The 15,252-nt window shown below is 55.7% G+C and overlaps 1 protein-coding gene and 1 long non-coding RNA gene across 2 annotated transcripts; both read left to right on the top strand.

The window, feature by feature from the left end:
- The first annotated feature begins 1,772 nt into the window (after window positions 1-1,772).
- LOC137149678 (phospholipase A2 inhibitor gamma subunit B-like) lies at window positions 1,773-7,434 on the top strand. Its single transcript, XM_067543226.1, has 5 exons — window positions 1,773-1,821; window positions 2,273-2,389; window positions 4,071-4,223; window positions 4,595-4,735; window positions 7,427-7,434. The coding sequence occupies exons 1-5, from the start codon at window positions 1,773-1,775 to the stop codon at window positions 7,432-7,434; spliced, it is 468 nt and encodes a 155-aa protein (XP_067399327.1).
- Window positions 7,435-12,407: 4,973 nt separating this feature from the next.
- Window positions 12,408-14,968, top strand: LOC137149679 (uncharacterized). The gene is made up of 3 exons (XR_010918822.1): window positions 12,408-12,588; window positions 12,936-13,075; window positions 14,817-14,968. It is a non-coding gene; the product is annotated as an uncharacterized lncRNA (long non-coding RNA).
- Window positions 14,969-15,252: the final 284 nt, after the last annotated feature.

Raw genomic sequence — 15,252 nt, 5'->3', positions numbered from 1 at the left:
CGTCCTGTGTTTAAATGGGGATGAACGTGTGTGTCAATGGAACGAAGGAGAGAAATGACCAAAAACACCCTCCGAGCTTTATCCCTCATGCCCAGCACGTCAATATACCCAGAGGTTTGCAAAGCTTCATAAGAGATCTGGTGGAGATGGCCAATATTGTTATAATGTATGCCACGGGAAGGAGAGAGGTCCTGTGACTTTGCAAAGGGCACAGAGGAATTGGTGGAGCTGGGGAGAGAACCCAGGAGTCCTGAAAGCCCGTTTTAACTACTCAACCCTCCCCCACCACTTCTCTATGGAACCCAGGAGTGCTGACCTGCAGGGCCTCTTCCTCCTGCATTAACCCACTAGACCCCATGTCCTTACGGAACCCAGATTTCCAAGGCCCACCCAACCCTGCTCTACTGTGCCCCACTTTCCACTCTATAGAACCCAGGCGCCCGGGCTCCCACCCCCACTTCTCTAACCACTAGATCCTGCTTCTCCCAAGGACATGAGCCGAACCCAGGAGTCCTGCTGCCTTGTCCCGTCTGTGACCCGCAGGCCCACCCTGACACCCCCAGCCTTCCACGGGGAGCTGGTGTCACTCATTATTCTAATTTCACTTCCTGGAAGGCAGGGAGGAGAACGAGACCGTGCGTACAGTTGTTCAAAGTGGGGCAGGGCCAGCGAGGGGAATACAAACTTATGGACTCTAGTTAGTGAAGTGTGAAAATCTGTTTAAGTTTCTACATTGCATCACAGCAGGAACCTGAGCCCCATCTATAAAAAGAAGGAGAGACAAAGGCAGCCCTGGATGTGACAGGAAAGAGCAAGAGACAGGTACAGCTTTAGCTACGCGCTTCACTCCAGGCAATCTTTACTCTAAGGAGCATTCGGTAAGTGAGACCCCCTGATCAGTTGGTGCTCTAAGCACTAGATATCACTCCCCTTCTGGAGCCAGAGACAGAACCTGGCAGTCAAGGGTGCCATCCCTCCCCCACTCTAACCACTAGACCCCACTCTTCTTCTGAAGCAAGGGATAGAACCTGGATTTCCTGTCTCCCAACCACTCTGGTTTAACCCACTGGACTCTACTTTCCTCCCATAGTAGGGTAGATAAGCAGGAGTCCAAGCTCCCAGCACCCCCCTGCTCTAACCACTAGACTCCCCTCCCCTCTGACAGCTGGGAAGAAATCCCAGGACTTCTGACTCCCAGCCCCCCTACTCCACCATATGAATATTAATGGATGTTGTGTGTTGAGGACTGTTTGCAATGGCAAGCTATCACTATAGGAGTGGGTGGGTCAGGGGCGTGCGGTGTCCTGGTCCTGCTGTCAGTCTTTGGGGATCTGCAGGGAAGCTTGGGACCAGGGGCAGTTTGCAAAGAACCAGCCTAGAACAAGGTGAGCTGCGCTGTCTCTTGCTGCCATAGGGAGCAGCCTCCTTTGTCTCCTTATCTGTGCTTCTTGTGGGTGATCATTCTTGATTCCCAGAAACAAAGTCACCTTACGCTGCAGCCTTGCAGCAGGAGCATTTCAGGTTTTTCTCCCACTGCTCTGGAGGGTGCCACAAACATCCCAGCCGCAAAGGCGTCAGAGCACTCTGAGCAAAAGAGCGGCTACTCCAGCAGTCTGGTAAACAGCTCCGAGGTTCCACCCATCCCTGTCGACTGGATCATGCGTGTGCAATGCCTCTTCTGATCTCATTTCAGCCTGTCTGTGACAAATACCCTGGCTGGAGATTTGGCTGCATCAGAGACCTCAGCACCGATTTACTGCTTCCCGATCACCATGAAGGCTTCTCTTGCCGTCTGCATCCTCGCTGCTCTCCTGGCAGTGGGTGAGTCGGGCTCTGTTCCTACAGGGGCTGATTTCCTGACTTCTCCAACATAATTAACATAACTGATCATCAGCAACAGAATAATGGAGGCCAGTTGGGAGTGTCTAAATGACAACATCAGAGGAGGAAAGCGCTGGAAGTCACAAAGTCCCTGTGACAATGAGAGAAACTGTTCGGGAAATGGGAGGAAATATTTATTCTTTAAATCCGGAGAAACGTGTCCTGACTGGGTGCATTTCAGAGCTGGCCAGAAACCAAGGAGATTTCTGAAAGGGGGTTTCCACACAGCTTTGTCTGAAAGGAAACAGATCTGATTTCAGTAGCACGACCTCAAGACAACATAAAAAACATTTCTAGCTGATTCCCAGCTGGAGTCAGTTAAATTCAGGGGAATGGAAGGGGGCAAGGAAGGGACAAATCTAGACACATCATGTTCTCTCTCCTCCTCCAGGGTCCTGTCTGCAGTGTGAGGTTTGCTTTGCACAAGGAAACAGCTGCACAAGCAGCATGCAGACCTGTGTCCCCGGGCAAGACACTTGTGTCATCGTTCTTATGGAAATCATGCTGGGTAAGTGAGGTGGATCCTAATCAGCACGGGTCCAAGAACAGGAAGGGGGAGCCAGGACTCCTGGGTTCAATGCCAGACCCCGTGGGCTCACTGCCCAAGGGAGCCTTAGGCTCAGCCGGGCAAGCAGTGGTTCTCAAACGAAAGACCTAGGCGGCCCCAGCAGATTCCCAGGGGCTGCAGTTTTGGCAGTTCAAATACTATTTTGGTGAGAGTCTAGCCAGGGCGTTATTAGAAGTGCCATGTCAGTAAAGGAAGACACCCTTCGCATGCCAAGAAGACGTGCTTGGAAGAACACCGCCAAAAGTGAGACGGTTGTAACCAAATGTATGAACTTCCCCACTTTCTTGTAAGAAAGTTTCTGGTACTTTTTTTGGTTGCAAAGTGGTCGCTCTGATCAGGGAACCGTTTTTTATTTCAGTCACCGTGGAGGGGAGAGGAGAGAACTCGAGCCTCCTGTAGACAGAAAAACCGCCCTAGTGCACCCACCTGGCTGCTCCGGGGGGCAGAGCGGGTGCCGTGACAGGGAGCTTGGGGAAGGGTTTGTGGGACCCTAAAAGTGGCAGCGACTGCACATGAAGCCTCTGGTGGCTGCACGTATCCACCGCAGCCGTGCTTGAGACTCAGTCCAGGTGATGAGCCGGACAGCTGAGTCGACTGCCCAGCCCCTGGGTCAGGGGCCCGGGCTCCCTGTACGGTGCATGGGGAGAGGGAGGCGCCTGAGGAAGGGGGCCACAAAAGCCAGCATGCCGAGCAGACAGCAGCCTTGGGTAGCCAATAGGAAACAGGGACGAGAGGGGTGTGGCCTAAACCCCGCCTCTAACCCGGAGTTTGGCCTAAGTCACGGCTGCACAGAGGCACCCAGCTCTGCTTGGGGTCCACAGCCGGGAACCCCTCGCCGGGCGTCTGACCTGGGTCAGCCCTGCCTTGGAATAGGTGGTGGTGGAGGAGGGGCTGCCTTGAGACTCCAGCAGCTGGGCACACAGCTGGGCCATGGGGGAGCCAAGTTCAAATCCCCACTCGTCCCGAATCGGGGTGGGGACTTCCGCCCCAACTTCTCCCCTCCTATGGTTGTGCCTGGCCCCCGGCCCCCAGTGGGTCTCTCTCAGTCTCTCCACGTTGTATGAAATAGTTGAACATTCCCTGGAACCTGATTCTCCCCCGTCCATGGGAAGCAACCAACCCCTGGGATCTTGGGTAAACAGAGGTAACCCCACCACCCACTCCAGCCCTGGCTGTGCTTTGTGCCCGGCCTGATCTGCTTGGTTCGCTGGGTGATTGTCCAGGATCTAGCCAGGCAGGTGATATCGGCAGGAGACACCAGGTTTGTGAATCCTGCCGTGGCTAAGGGTGGCTGGACGCACGGCGTGGGGATTTTGGTGGCCCTGCCCAAACCCACTGGTGAAAATTTGGTCAACTAAAGACCTTTATGGGCAGGAGATTCGGGTCCTCCAGGGGGAGGCAGCAGCTGAGTGAGGAGCTGGAGGATATAAATGATGGATTTAGGTGACAAAATCACTTTGTTTACGCTTGTGGGACCTCGGATGAGTCACTTCCCCCCCCTCCGTGCCTCAGTTTCCACATGGGTAGAGGGAGGATAATGGCACAGCGCGTCGTTTTGAACATGGTGCCAAAGGGGTGTGGGAGGAAGGGGAATAAGTCTCTGTCTTCTCCTCCTGTGCAGCGGGAGTGAAGACCCAGACCACTGTCAAGGCCTGTGCGACATCCAGCGAATGTAAAATCGGCCCCATCTCTGTGAATTTTGGGAAGGGAATGACAATGAAGATGAGCTCTGCCTGCTGCGTGGGAGAGGCCTGCAAAACAACCACGGTTACAGGTACATCTCCCCATCTCCGCCTCTCCTCCCCCCACCCCCGCACCTCCAGCTGCCTGGCACCTCCCCCACGTTAACATCCTTGGACTGGTCCTCCCGCCCTGCAGGGGGCACCCCATGGAACCACACTCAGCCCCTGGCTGGGAGGAGTCTAGTGGGCGGGGCTCTGGAGCCCCCAGGTGTGAACCCAGCTGCCCCCACCTGGAGCAGGATCCAGGCTCCCTGCTGCAAACCTCCCCGCTGCCCCGGAGCTACAGCTCCCCCTGCAGGGTGCACCAGGGCAGAGCTGTGCAGCCCCCAGCTGCTCTCCCGGCACCGATGCCTGCCGGGGCTCGTCCCCCGGAGCTGACCTCGTTTGCTCTGCTTCCTCCCAGTGCCCCCGGCTGACACCAAAACCAATGGACGAAACTGCCCTGGCTGCTACACTATGCCCTCTGGGCAGTGCCGGGAGGAGACCGTAGATTGTATGGGAGCCGAGACCCACTGTATCGACGCCACCATGACCGTACAATCCGGTAACTTCTCTTCATTTCTTCTGGGGTTATTTTTCCTTTGATGTTCCCCCCATAGAGCAGAAGCGAGATGCTGGGTGGGGTCTGTGTGGTAAAGGCATCGGCTGCAGATCAGGACACCTGGGTTCTGTTCCCAGCGCTGACCTCCTGGGTCACCCTGGGCCAGTGTCTTCCTCTCCCTGGGCCTCTAGACCTGCTGCCATCCGCTGCCTGTGTGTGGTTCAGTCTGTAACTCTTGAGGGTAGAGCAGTGGTCCCTAAACTTTTTACTTGGCCCCCCTTACCTATGTCCATGCCCCCTTTGGTCGGGACCAGGGCCACGGTCGGGGCCAGGATGGCAGCTGTGGTTGGGGCTGCAGCTGGGAATAAGGCAGCATTGGGGGTCTGGGGCCGATGCTGTTGCCCTAGGGTCGAGAGCCGGAGCTGAGGCCGGGGCTGCAGCTGGGGGCGGGTCTGGGGCCTGGAGCATTGTCAGAAGCGGTACAGCAGCCGGGCCACGGTCAGGGCCAGAGGGTGAGGCTGGGACCGAGGGCGGGGCCAGGAACGGAGGCGTGGCCCTGTCGGGAGCCAGGGGCTGAGGTCAGGGGCAAGTCTGGGGCCGGGAGCGGTGGGAGGTGGAAGCAGAAAAGGAACCGAGGCTGAGAGCAGGGCTGGAGCTGGAGCCGAGTGGGGCCGAGGGGGGCAGAGTGGCACTCCTCCCCACCCCCAAACATTCCGCCGTGCCCCCGAGGGTGCACCCCACAGTTTGGGGACCTGTGTGGTAGGGACTGGCTGAGTCCTGGATCTAGTGGCATACCGTGGGGCTCTGGCGCCCAGTGCTTCCATTTGCACCCCCCATCAAGCCCCCACACGAAGCCTGCTCTCAGCAGCAGCAGCAGCAAGACTCGGCCTCGCCTCCAGGTCTCTGCCCTGCCAGAGCCCGACCCACCCTGTGCGCCGCCAGCGGAGACCAGCACAGGAGTGCGCGCCTCTCGCCCGGGGCCGGCACTTTGGTGTGGGTGGGAAGGGAGGCGTGTGCTTTGCAGAGCCTGCTGCTTTGCTCCACCTCTCCCAGCCAGCCCGGCAGCCCCGCTCCCTCCAGGTTCGCTCACATGAAGGGCCTGGCCGGCGCCCCCAGGCCAGCGCCCATGGGCCATGGCTCCTCCCATCCCCCGTCGGTCTACCACTGCCTGGATCCCTGGACAGACCTTGGCTGCGATCAGGGTCCCCTCTTCTGCCAGCTGTTAAAAGACTCCTAGAGATACAGTCCTCTGCCGCCACAGAGACTGCAATCTGAACAGGCAAAAAAGGATTTTTCTCCGCATTTGAAAGATTGGGAAACTGAGGCACAGAGCTGTGCTGTGACTTGCCTAAAGCCACACAGCAAGGATGTGGCAAGGTTGGGAATTGACACTCGTTTGGCAGAGTCCCATCATGGTGCCTTAACTCACTAGGGTCAGCCACTCTTCTTAGCGATCCCACCGCTCCCACCAGGCAGGAGCTGCTGCTTTGCTAGCTGAATGGTGGGGATAACACGGCCTGATCCAGTCCTCGTGTCTGGTGACGTCTCCCTGCGCTGGGCCTTCTGCTGTGCTCAGCCCTGGCTCCCCATCGGCGGAGGCTGGTCTCATCCAGGCCCAGACAGGTCCTGGCTCCAGGCTGCTCCAGCCCCAGCTCCGGCCCCTCTGGCTCCTGGAGGGGGTGCTCTGCCCCCAGCCCAGCTCGGTCGGGAGTTGCTCTGCCAATCACTTGCTTCCCTGCCTCAGGCAGCACCAGCTCACACGGAGGACGGGCCCTGGTCTCCTGACTCCCCCATTGGCCTGCTGCCCTGTCAATCGAGCAGGACTGGAATGCTGGCCTCTCCCATTGGCCCTGGGGACTGTGAGACTCAGGATCCTGACTTCTCTTCGACCCTTCCCCATTCTTTTGGTATTGGGAGCGAGCCGACCAACTCCTCACCTTCCCCCCCACCACCACCACACACGTGTTTCAGTGAGAGGCCAACAGCCCCTGGCACTTCCACGAGTAGCTGTGAGGAAATTTCCCATGTTTCCTTGAAAATCGTGTTTTCAACTTAAACATTTTCATGGCAATGGCCTTCTTTCCTCCAAAATTTTCCATTTTGTCAACCCTCCCACCCCGATCTAATTTTTATTTTTCAGCTGTTTGGGGTCACATTCTTTGCATTTCTTGGCAGAAAATTGTCATGTTTTCTGAAATTTTCGACTAAAAATTGTCCAGGTTTGAGTCCAAAGATTTTGGCAGTTTTGGGCAAAAAATTGCTTGTTTTTTGACCAGATTAGTTCGGTTTTCATCTGACAACTGTTCTGTTTCTGGGTCATTTTGGTTGAACATGATGCACTTGTGAATTCAAACATTTTCCACTTTTTGACTTTTTTTTGGCCTTAAAATAGGTTTGGTTTTAACAGTATATGGCCAAAAAGTATTCATTTTTCAGCCCCATTTTTCAGCTGAGTTTTGCTGACCACTGTTTGTGTTTTGGTAGCTTGGGTTTAAAACATTTTTGGGTTTAGGCTGAAAATCATTCACTTTTAGGCCCAAAATTGTTCACTTTGTAGCAGTTGCTAGCCCAAAATTATCCACTTTTATGCGCTTTTCAATCAACATCACTTTTTTATTTTCAACTGAACTATTTTCATTTAGTGGCTGAAATTCTCCTTCCCCTGCAATTTCCCACAAATGTTTTTATTTTCAGATTTTTGAGGTTTTCAATTTCTTTTTTAAAATTAAATCTGACGTTTCTTCTGGGTTGGGTGCGGGAATCCAGCTCTACTCTTGCCTAACATTCCTGATAGAGTGTGTGAGTTGGGGCTGATGGAGACTACTCCCAAATAACAGCTACCGCTGTTGTTAAAGTTATGCGAAACCCTGGAATGATTTTGCCAGCATGATAGAATCAGTCTCCTTGTTTGCTCATTGGGTTGTATCTCGATTGCATCCTGTGGCCCTGATTGTTTTTCATGCCCTGGTCCCTCAATCCCATGCTGCGTTTAAATGGGGCTGAACGTTCATCAATGGAACAAAGGAGGGAAAAGACCAAAAACACCCTCTGAGTTTTATCCCTCATGCCCAGCACTTCAATGTACCAAGAACTTTGCAAAGGTTCATAAGAGATCTGGTGGAGATCAGCAATATTGTTATAATGTACGCCATGGAAAGGAGAGAGTTCCTGTGACTTTCCCAAGGGCACAGAAGGATTGGTTGAGCTGGGAAGAGAACCCAGGTGTCTTGGCTCTAAGTCTTGCTCCAACCCACTAGACCATGCTCCCCCTGAAATCTGGTGGTAGAATCCAGGAGTCTTGGCTCTAACCACTAGACCCCACTGCCCTCCTAGAGCTGGGCCCAGGAGTCTAGACAACTGGTTTTATCTACTAGACCCAACTCACTTCTCTATGGAACCCAGGAGTCCGGACCTGCAGGCCCCCTTCCTCCTGTATTAACCCACGGGACCCCATGACCTTATGGAACCCAGATTTCTAAGGCTCACGCAACCCTATTTTTACTATGCCCCACTTTCCACTCTATAGAACCAGGGACCCGGGCTCCCACCCCCACTTCTCTAGTCACTGGATTCCGCTTCTCCCAAGAACAGGAACAGAACCCAGGAGTCCTGCCATCTTGTCCCTTGTGTGCCCTGCTGCCCCACATTGCCATCCCCAAGCTTCCCAGGGGAGTTGGTTTCACTCATTCCTCTAATTCGATTTCCTGGAAGGAAGGGAGGAGAATGTGTCAGTGTGCTCAGATGCCCAAAAGTTGGGCAGGGCCAGTGAGGGAAATAGAAACTTACAGACTACCTGTTGAAGCATGCGATCCATTGAAGGTCCTATATTGCATCACAGCAGGTACCTGAGCCCTTCTATAAAAAGAGAGACAGCGACAGCCCTGGTGTGACAGATAGGTACGGCATTCGCACTTTGCAGAATTATCCACCTGCTTCACGTCAGGTCAGCTTTACTCTCAGGAGCATTTGGTAAGTAAAACCCCTCTGTGCTATTGGTGCTCTAACCCATAGACCCCACTCTCCTGTTGGAGCCAGGGCTAGAACATGAGAGTCTAGCTCCCAGCAATCAACTCTTACCCACTAGACCATATGCCCCATCCCAGAGCCATTCCTAGAGCCCACGAGTCGTGGCTTCCAGCCCCTCTGCTCTTACCACTGGATCCCATTTCCCTCCAAGAGCTGGGAATAGAACCCAGGAGTCCCTGGCTCCGAGCCCCACTGCTCCACCATATGTATGTTAATGAAGGCAGGAGCCAGCATGCAGACGTGGTAGCTGATGGGTGCAGCGGGGTCACATCAAAGAGGAAACACAAGTGAGCTCCAGGTCTCTTCCCAGCGTGTGGGACTGAGGGGACGAGGTGTGAGGGAGCCGCCCGCCGCTGCACCGGAGAGGTGACTCTCTGATTCCCGTGTAAACTCTTGGACCAGGACCAGGAAATCAGCTCTGTCCCCCCCTGACCAGGGAGCATAGGGCAGAGCAGAGCAGTGGCTGGGTGAGCTCCCAGCCACATGGGGGGAAACTTAGCTGCAGAGCACTGGCAATGCTGTGACATCTCCCAAAGGGTAGGATGTGCCCAAGCACAGTGAACAGCGGTAGTGTGGGGGCGGGGAGGAGATGGCAGAGTTTGCTGCCGCCGGGCGGGAGGAGGAATTTCTCCCTCCAGTCTATGGCTGTCTGTTGGTCTGTGTCAATGTGAATGACCTGGAGCGGGTGGGGAAGATATCACTGCTGTGTAGTGTGGGATGCAAAACCCCACCTCGAGGGCAGAGAGGTCAGTACTATTCTTCATCCCCCCCCAGGGAACCTGAAGTGTTGGTTCAGAGGCCCCAGGCCAGATCTGCAGGGAGGGGGACACAGAAGGTATTTCCCACTGGAGAAGGGATATGGGTTTGGCCTGGCCTGGGCCCTGGGATCCCTCCGTTGTTAAAAGTAGTGCGTGGTTGAGAGCCGCTTCGCAGGCAGCTGGACGTTGTGTGTTGAGGACTGTTTGCAATGGCAAGCTCTCACTTTAAGAGTGGGTGGGTCGGGGGAGTGGGGTTTCCTGGTGCCACTGTCAGTTCTGGGGGTTCTGTAGGGATCTGTGGGACCAGCAGCAGTCTGCAAAGAACCAGCCTAGAACAAGGTGGGCTGCGCTGTCTCTCGCTGCCATAGGGAGCAGCCTGCTTTGTCTCCTTATTTGTGCTTCTTGTGGCTGATCATTCTCGATTCCCAGAAACAAAGTCACCTTACGCTGCAGCCTTCCAGCAGGAGCATTTCTGGTTTGTCTCCGACTGCTCTGTGTGGGTGTCACGAACATCCCAGCCGCAAAGGCGTCAGAGCACTCTGAGCAAAAGAGGGGCTACTCCAGCACTCTGGCAAATGGCTCCGAGGTTGCACCACCCCTGTCAACAGGTTCATGCGTGTGCAATCCCTCCTCTGATCTCATTTCAGCCTGTCTGTGATAAATACCCTGGCCGGAGATTTGGCTGCATCAGAGACCCCAGCACCGATTTACTGCGTCCCCATCACCATGAAAACTTCTCTTGCCGTCTGCATCCTCGCTGCTCTCCTGGCAGTGGGTGAGTCGGGCTATATTCCTACAGGGGCTGATTTCCTGACTTCTCCAACATGGTTAACGTAACTGATCATCAGCAACAGAATAATGGAGGCCAGTTGGGAGCGTCTAAATGACAACATCAGAGGAGGAAAGCGCTGGAAGTCACAAAGTCCCTGTGACAATGAGTGAAACTGTTCGGGAAATGGGAGGAAATATTTATTCTTTAAATCAGGAGAAATGTGTCCTGACTGGGAGCATTTCAGAGCTGGCCAGAAACGAAGGGCATTTCTGAAAGGGGGTTTCCCCACAGGTTTGTCTGAAAGGAAACAGATCTGATTTCAGTAACATGACCTCAAGACAATATAAAAGACATTTCTACCTGATTCCCAGCTGGAGTCAGTTAAATTCAGGGGAATGGAAGGGGGCAAGGAAGGGACAAATCTAGACACATCATGTTCTCTCTCCTCCTCCAGGGTCCTGTCTGCAGTGTGAGGTTTGCGCTGCACAAGGAAACAGCTGTACTGGCCCCATGCTTACCTGTGCCCCATGGCAAGATACTTGTGGCATCCTTCTTATGGAACTCATGCTGGGTAGGTGAGACGGATCCTAATCAGCACGGGTCAGAGAACAGGATGGGGGAGCCAGGACTCCTGGGTTCTATGCCAGACCCCATGGGCTCACTGCCCAAGGGAGCGTTAGGCTCAGCCGGGCAAGCAGTGGTTCTCAAACAAAAGACCTAGGCGGCCCCAGCAGATTCCCAAGGGCTGCAGTTGAAATACTATTTTGGCGAGAGTCTAGCCAGGGCGTTATTAGAAGTGGCATGTCAGTAAAGGAAGACACCCTTAGCATGCGAAGAAGAAGATGTGCTTGGAAGAACACCGCCAAAAGTGAGACGGTTGTAACCAAATGTATGAACTTCCCCACTTGTTGTAAGAAAGTTTCTGGTACTTTTTTTGGTTGCAAAGTGGTCGCTCAGATCAGGGAACTATTTTTTATTTCAATCACCGGGGAGGGGGAGAGGAGAGAAAACTGAAGCCTCCCATAGACAGAGAAGCCGTCCTAGGGCAGCCACTTGGCTGCTCCTGGGGGCAGAGCGGGTGCTGGGACAGGGAGCTTGGGGAAGGGTTTGTGGGACCCTAAAAGTGGCAGCGACTGCACATGAAGCCTCTGGTGGCTGCAGGCGTCCACTGCAGCCGTGCTTGAGACTCAGTCCAGGCGATGAACCAGACATCTGAGTCCACTGCCCAGCCCCTGGGTCAGGGGCCCTGGTTCCCCTTATGGTGCATAGGGAGAGGGAGGCACCTGAGGATGGGGACCAAAAAAGCCAGCATGCCAAGCAGACAGCTGCCTTAGGTAGCCAATAGGAAACAGGGACGAGAGGGGTGTGGCCTAATCCCCGCCCCTCACCCAGAGTTTGGCCCTAAGTCACGGCTGCTTGGGATCCACAGCCGGGAGCCCCTCGCCGGGCGTCTGACCCAGGTCAGCCCTTCCTTGGAAAAGGTGGTGGTGGAGGAGGGGCTACCCTGTGACCCCAGCAGCTGGGCCGTGAGGGAGCCAAGTTCAAATCCCCACTCATCCCAAATCAGTTGTGCCTGGCACCTGGCCACCGGGGGGGTCTCTCTCAGTGTCTCCTTTTGAAACTGCTCCAACCAACCCACTGGGATCTTGAGTAAACCGAGGACAACCCCACCACCCACTCCTGCCTGGCTGTGCTTTGTGCAGGGCCCGATCTGCTCGGTGCGCTGGGTGATTGTCCAGGATCTAGCCAGGCATCTGGTATCAGCAGGGGACGCCCAGTTTGTGAATCCCGCTGTGGCTAAGGGGTGGCTGGATGCACGGCGTGGGGATTTCGGTGGCCGTGCCCATAACCACTTGTGAAAATTTGGTCAACTAAAGGCCTTTATGGGCAGGAGATTCGGGGCCTCCAGGGATAGGCAGCAGCTGAGTGAGGAGCTGGAGGATATAAATGCTGGATTTAGGTGACAAAATCACTTTGTTTACGCCGGTGCGTCCTCGGATGAGTCACTTTGCCCCTCGCTCTGAGCCTCAGGTTCCCCATGGGTAGAGGAACATGGTGCGAAGGGGTGGGCATGGAAGGTGAACAAATCTCTGTCTTCTCCTGTGCAGAGGGAGAAAAGACCCAGACCATTGTCAAGACCTGTGCGAAATCCAGCCAATGTAAAACCATTATCAGGGGCTGTGATACATCGATCTCCTGTAATGCTGGCTTCGTCTCTGTGAGTTTTGGGAAGGGACTGGCAATAAGCATGAGCTCTGCCTGCTGTGTGGGAGAGGCCTGCAGAACAACATCAGTTACAGGTACATCTCCCCATCTCCGCCTCTCCTCCTCCACCCCCGCTCCTCCAGCTACCTGGCACCTCCCCCACGTTAAAATACTAGGACTGGTCCTCCCGCCTTGCAGGGGGTGCCCCATGGAACCACACTCAGCCCCTGGCTGGGAGGAGTCCAGGTGTGAACCCAGCTACTCCCACCCGGGGTAGGATCCAGGCTCCCTAATGCAAATCTCCCCGCTTCACCCAGAGCTACAGTTCCCCCTGCAGGGGGCACCAGGGCTGAGCCGGGTAGCCCCCAGCTGCTCCACCGGCCCAGACGCCTGCCGGGTCTTGTCCCCACAAGCTGACCGCGTTTGCTCTGCTTCCTCCCAGTGCCCCCGACCGACACCAAACCCAATGACCGGAGCTGCCCTGGCTGCTTCACTTCGCCCTCTGAGCAGTGCCGGGACGAGACAGTAGATTGTACGGGAGCCGAGACCCACTGTATTGACACCGCCATACCGTAAAACTTGGTAACTTCTCTTCATTTCTTCTGGGTTTTTTTTTCCCTTTGATGTTCCCCCCATAGAGCAGAAGCGAGACGCTGGGTGGGGTCTGTTTGGTAAAGGCATCGGCTGCAGATCAGGATACCTGGGTTCTGTTCCCAGTGCTGGCCTCCCGGGTCCCCCTGGGCCAGTGTCTTCCTCTCCCTGGTCCTCTAGACCTGCTGCCATCCGCTGCCTGTGTGTGGTTCAGTCTGTAACTCTTGAGGGTAGAGCAGTGGTCTCCAAACATTTTACTTGGCCCCCCCTTACCTCTGTCCATGCCCCCCTTGGTTGGGACCAGGGCCGCGGTCGGGGCCAGAACCGGAGCTGTGGCCGCAGCTGGGAGTAAGGCAGCACTGGGGCTCTGGGGCCGATGCTGTTGCCTGAGGGTCGAGAGCCAGGAGCTGAGGCCGGGGCTGCAGCTGGGGGCGGGTCTGGGGCCTGGAGCATTGTCAGTAGTGGTGCCACGGTCAGGGCCAGAGGCTGAGGCTGGGGCTGAGGGTGGGGCCAGGAATGGAGCGGCCAGGTCGGGAGCCTGGGGCTGAGGGCAGGGCTGGAACTGGAGCCGAGTGGGGCAGAGTGGCACTCCCTCCCCACCCCCGAACATTCCGCCGTGCCCCCCGAGGGATGCACCCCACAATTTGGGGACCTGTGTGGTAGGGACTGGCTGAGTCCTGGATCCAGTGGCACACCATGGGGCTCTGGTGCCCAGTGCTTGCATTTGTACCCCCATCGACTGCCCGCACGAAGCCTGCTCTCAGCAGCAGCAGCAGCAAGACTCAGCCTCGCCTTCTGGTCTCTGCCCTGCCAGACCCCGACCCACCCTGCCTGCGCCACCGGCTGGAGACCAGCACAGCAGTGTGCGCCTCTCGCCCGGGGCCGGCACCCTGGTTTGGGTGGGAAGGGAGGCGCGTGCTTTGCAGAGCCTGCTGTTTTGCTCCACCTCTCCCAGCCAGCCCGGCAGCCTCGCTCCCTATGGGTTGGCTCATGTGAAGGGCCTGGCCGGCACCCCCCGAGGCCAGCGAACCGTGGGCCATTGCCCCTCCCATCCCCCCATCGGTCCACCACTGCCTGGATCCCCCTGTTGTGCCAGGCACTGGATAGACCCCTGCCCAAGACAGGGTCTCCTCTTGTGCTGGATGCTGGACAGACCTTGGCTGCGATCGGGGTCCCCTCTTCTGCCAGCTGCTAAAAGACTCCTAGAGAGATACAGTCCCTGGCACCACAGAGCCTGCAATCTGAACAGGCAAAAAAGGATTTTTCTCCACATTTGAAAGATGGGGAAACTGAGGCACAGAGCTGTGCTGTGATTTGCCTAAAGCTACTCAGCAAGGCTGTGGCAGGGTTGGGAATTGACACTCGTTTGGCAGAGTCCCATCATGGTGCCTTAACTCACTCGGAAGCCACCCTTCTTAGAGATCCCACCGCTCCCACCAGCACTGAGCTGCTGCTTTGCTAGCTGAGCGGTGGGGATAACACGGCCTGATCCAGTCCGGGTGTCACTGGTGGGCTCTGGATCAGGCTGCAATGACTTGTGCATATGTGTCAGCGGAGGAGAAGGGGGGGCCATCCAGGACCAGACAGGCTGGGGGGAGCAGAACGGATGGGGAGATGGAGGCTGTGGGGCACCTTGGAGGGGCCCTAAAGAGAGTGTGACTGTTACGTCCTCGTCTAGCTCAAGGAGCGGAGCTGCTCCCTGACAATCGCCTGCTTCCCCCCAAACACACAGGTGGAAATCCAGCGCAGGTCGTCATGAAAGGCTGCACTTCTGAGTCTGTCTTTGCCGAGTTAAAAGCTTCTCTCCTGATTCCCAACCACACGCAACGGCGACATCACCCTCAAATACACCCCGCAGCCTGTGTCAGCTGCTCTCCCCACCAGGGGTTCTCAGCTCCTGGACGGATTCACTTCCCCGTTACGGTGTTGCACTGAATAAATCAAACTGGAGACCAAATTCTTTGGAATTTTATTTATTTAGTTATAACAACAGGGAAAAAATGAATTCCCGTGGGTGGTGCCGTCAAGAAGCCAGTTAAGAATAGAAGCGCGGCTGCACCGGGTCAGGTGAACGGTGCAGCTATCCCAGTGTCCTGTCTCTGACAGTGTCACAACCAGAACACGGTGCACAGAACACAACAAGTTTGGAGAGACCCACCCTGGGCTTC

This window comes from Emydura macquarii, unplaced genomic scaffold (assembly GCF_026122565.2).
Source record: "Emydura macquarii macquarii isolate MOO-44397 ecotype Brisbane River unplaced genomic scaffold, CSIRO-AGI_Emac_v2 contig_803, whole genome shotgun sequence".
Taxonomy (NCBI): domain Eukaryota; kingdom Metazoa; phylum Chordata; order Testudines; family Chelidae; genus Emydura; species Emydura macquarii.
This window is presented reverse-complemented; position numbering and strand designations above follow the sequence as displayed.